The sequence below is a fragment of the Phytophthora parasitica genome (assembly GCF_000247585.1).
Source record: "Phytophthora parasitica INRA-310 unplaced genomic scaffold supercont2.102, whole genome shotgun sequence".
Taxonomy (NCBI): Eukaryota; Oomycota; class Peronosporomycetes; order Peronosporales; family Peronosporaceae; genus Phytophthora; species Phytophthora nicotianae.
Genome location: NW_008649088.1, coordinates 33360 through 36082, shown reverse-complemented (window position 1 = coordinate 36082; position 2723 = coordinate 33360). Strand labels below are relative to the sequence as shown.

General features: G+C 55.1%; 2 protein-coding genes across 2 annotated transcripts; both read right to left on the bottom strand.

Moving 5' to 3' along the window:
* Positions 1-167: 167 nt before the first annotated feature.
* PPTG_19016 (hypothetical protein) lies at positions 168-910 on the bottom strand (the record flags this gene model as incomplete). The annotated part of the gene is made up of 2 exons (XM_008917425.1): positions 168-175; positions 433-910. The coding sequence occupies 2 exons, from the start codon at positions 908-910 to the stop codon at positions 168-170; spliced, it is 486 nt and encodes a 161-aa protein (XP_008915673.1).
* A 157-nt stretch (positions 911-1067) lies between these two features.
* Positions 1068-2654, bottom strand: PPTG_19015 (hypothetical protein; the record flags this gene model as incomplete). The annotated part of the gene is made up of 1 exon (XM_008917424.1): positions 1068-2654. A coding segment is annotated over one exon (1085 nt), but the record flags the coding sequence as incomplete, so codon positions are not given.
* Positions 2655-2723: the final 69 nt, after the last annotated feature.

Genomic DNA, 2723 nt, shown 5'->3' with positions numbered 1-2723 from the left:
AAACAAGGTCCAAAGCTTTGTAGAATTCGTCTGAGCGGCGAACAGGAGGCTGGGTTTCGTCACTCAATGGAGTCGCCAACGGCCCAGGTGTTGCAGTCGCGTCATTCGTACCCGAGTCATCCACTTCCCATTTTTCTTGCGGAGCTTGTAAATCTGCTTCCGCTTCGTCAGGATCCTTCAACATCTCATCATTACTACCACTCATAGCCTTCATTTCATCAGGTTCAGCAGTTGATTTCTTCTTCTCTCCCTCCTCTTGGTTAGCGGCCAGCAATACTACGTCATTTTGGCGCGTAGGAATCTCTACGTCCTTTTTCGGGGACGTTTGAGTCTCCACAGCGATTGGACTCGTACTAGCTGGAACTGCTGAGGGAACTGTAGTGGACGGAGCTGTAGTAGCAGGTTCAGGTGCTTCGGTCGGACTCTCGTTACCAACCAGTGCAGCAACATTTTCCGGGGCTGCGTCAGCGGCGTGTTCATCTTCACGTGCGCCAATCTCTCCAGCAGCTCCCTGCTGCTCTAATTCTCTCGGTGTTTCGACTTGCTCTGCCCCCGTTGTTACCTCTTCTTCTGGTTTCTGTATGGGCCAGCCTTCCTCTGGTTCGTTCGGATCTTTCGCTGTCGTCTCCAGTTTAATGGGGCCAGTCTCCACCACTTTCTGGTGGTGTAACACTCGTTGCTGCTCTTGGACCTCGTCGTGGTGAGTGGGCGGTTTGGGTGCCAATCCAACAACGAAGGAGCCGAGGACAGTGATGGCGTAGCACCCCAGCACCACGTAGAAGAGCAGCCACCAGCGCGTGTGCCAGCGCTGAGTGGGGGCAGCTGTGGCGGTGCTAGAAGCGGACACCATTGGCGTGCGGCGGTCGTCGGGCGAGTAGGACGGGAGAGCGGACGACGCGGGGCGGCGCATGCTGCTGATCAATTGCGTAGTGAGCGCCGCGTACGTGGAGCACCGCTACCCACGCCCACTGCAGTCACTCGATGAGCAAGTGCTGTGCTAGCCACATCGTGGGGAAGGTGCGAGAGAGGAGTTCACACGAGAGGCTGTGAAAAATGATACTACAGTTTTGGACGAATCAGAGAGGAAATTAAAACTAAACCTGTAGGACTATATTCCCTGTTGTATATGCTTCACACCTAACCGTTGTAGATGGTGCTTGGGATTGGCGGCGTTCGATCGTGTGACGTGTTCACAGGTCAAAAGGTGCTCACTCCCCGCTTGACGTCGTCCAACTTTTAAGAGTTGACACAATTCTTGTGATTCGTCAAGGCGAATATGTACGCAGTCTTGAAGGCGCTTGGATAGTTCATCGTGAACCAGCTCGCCGCTATTGCAACTCTGCGACGCCGATGCGGTAAATGATAGTCACCAAGCATTCAACAATCAGGTACGATGCGCGAGTAGTGACGAGCGCAGGTAATGGCATCTGTCGAGATCGCACGCTGCGTTCTACCAGACGACAATCCGGTGCACTGGCCGCCAGCCTGGCCGCCAGCGGGTGATGGAGGAAACTGGCTGGTCTCACGTGGCACCGCATATGCGTCAAATGTATCTACAAGTTCATTCAGTTAAATACCCGCTATGTGCTGCGTCATACTCTCCTTTGCCTGCGCAGGCGCTGCAGTAGGCTGTTGGTGGTTCCCTCTTCCTTCTTGATTGTATGCTGGGCGGACCTCCTCGACTGGCTTATGATTCCGGTATGTTTGGCTCGCTGTATCCACGTTGCTCCGAATACGCTGTTGCTCTTTGACACGAGAGGGACTCGCGACAGGAACAGCGATCGCGTCATCCCCCTTCTCCGGATGCCGGACCGCAGCGGTTGGCCTCGCTGCAGAGGCGTACTTCTTTGGGGCTGTGGGAATCATGCCTTCTTGTTGTCGCTCCTGAGCTTCAGTGTGGCCATCATTCGTCTTGATAAGGTCAGCTGAAAGTGTCTTCACCTGACCAATGTATTTGCCTCGCACTGGACCTGCAGGCTTGGCGTTTTCAGTTTGATCAACAGGAAAGTCATCGCGCTGATCGTCCGGGTGTACAGCATCTCCTGGAGCGTCATTAATCGCCTTTTGCGCGTTCTGGTGCTTTGCCCCCGCCTCTCGCTCTGTTTGTGGCTCCGTCGCTTGCGCTTCCTCCATTTCTGCAGTCGCAATTTCAGTCTGAATTTCAGCAACGGGTACCGCTATCAGTGGGTCATCTTTCTCGTGCGGATTCAGTTCAGCAACTCCTAGCACCACAGTAGCAGAGGGAGGTGCAGCCGTCGGCTCCATTTTCTTCGCGTCGACTGCTCTACCCACTCGTACGTTGCTCCTACCGCGAGGACGCAGCGAGTGCACGAAGAAATTCTGGCTGCTCTGTTCTGAACCCACTGCTCGGCCAATGTTAGCTATGTCGTCCGCGAAGTAGATGGCACCGAAATACAATAGCACGCATAGCACGAAGCACGCGCGCAACTGCAGAGAGCTGATCTTACGCGACCGGTCACCCTCCGCGTAGCGCTTGGCAAAGACCCGCTGGGCGCGAGGGTGCGTCTCGCGCAGCGAGTATCCCACTGGCCGACTACCAGCGTGCACCGTCGGAATGCGAACGTACTGGGGGGCGGCGTCCACGACACCGCGCTGCTTCCGGTGGAGTGCCATCTTTGCCAATTGTCTCGATAGGAATCGACTGAACCGTTCAGGTTACAGTGGTGCACCTCGTATTTGGTTAGGGTGAACAGTATCGTAAT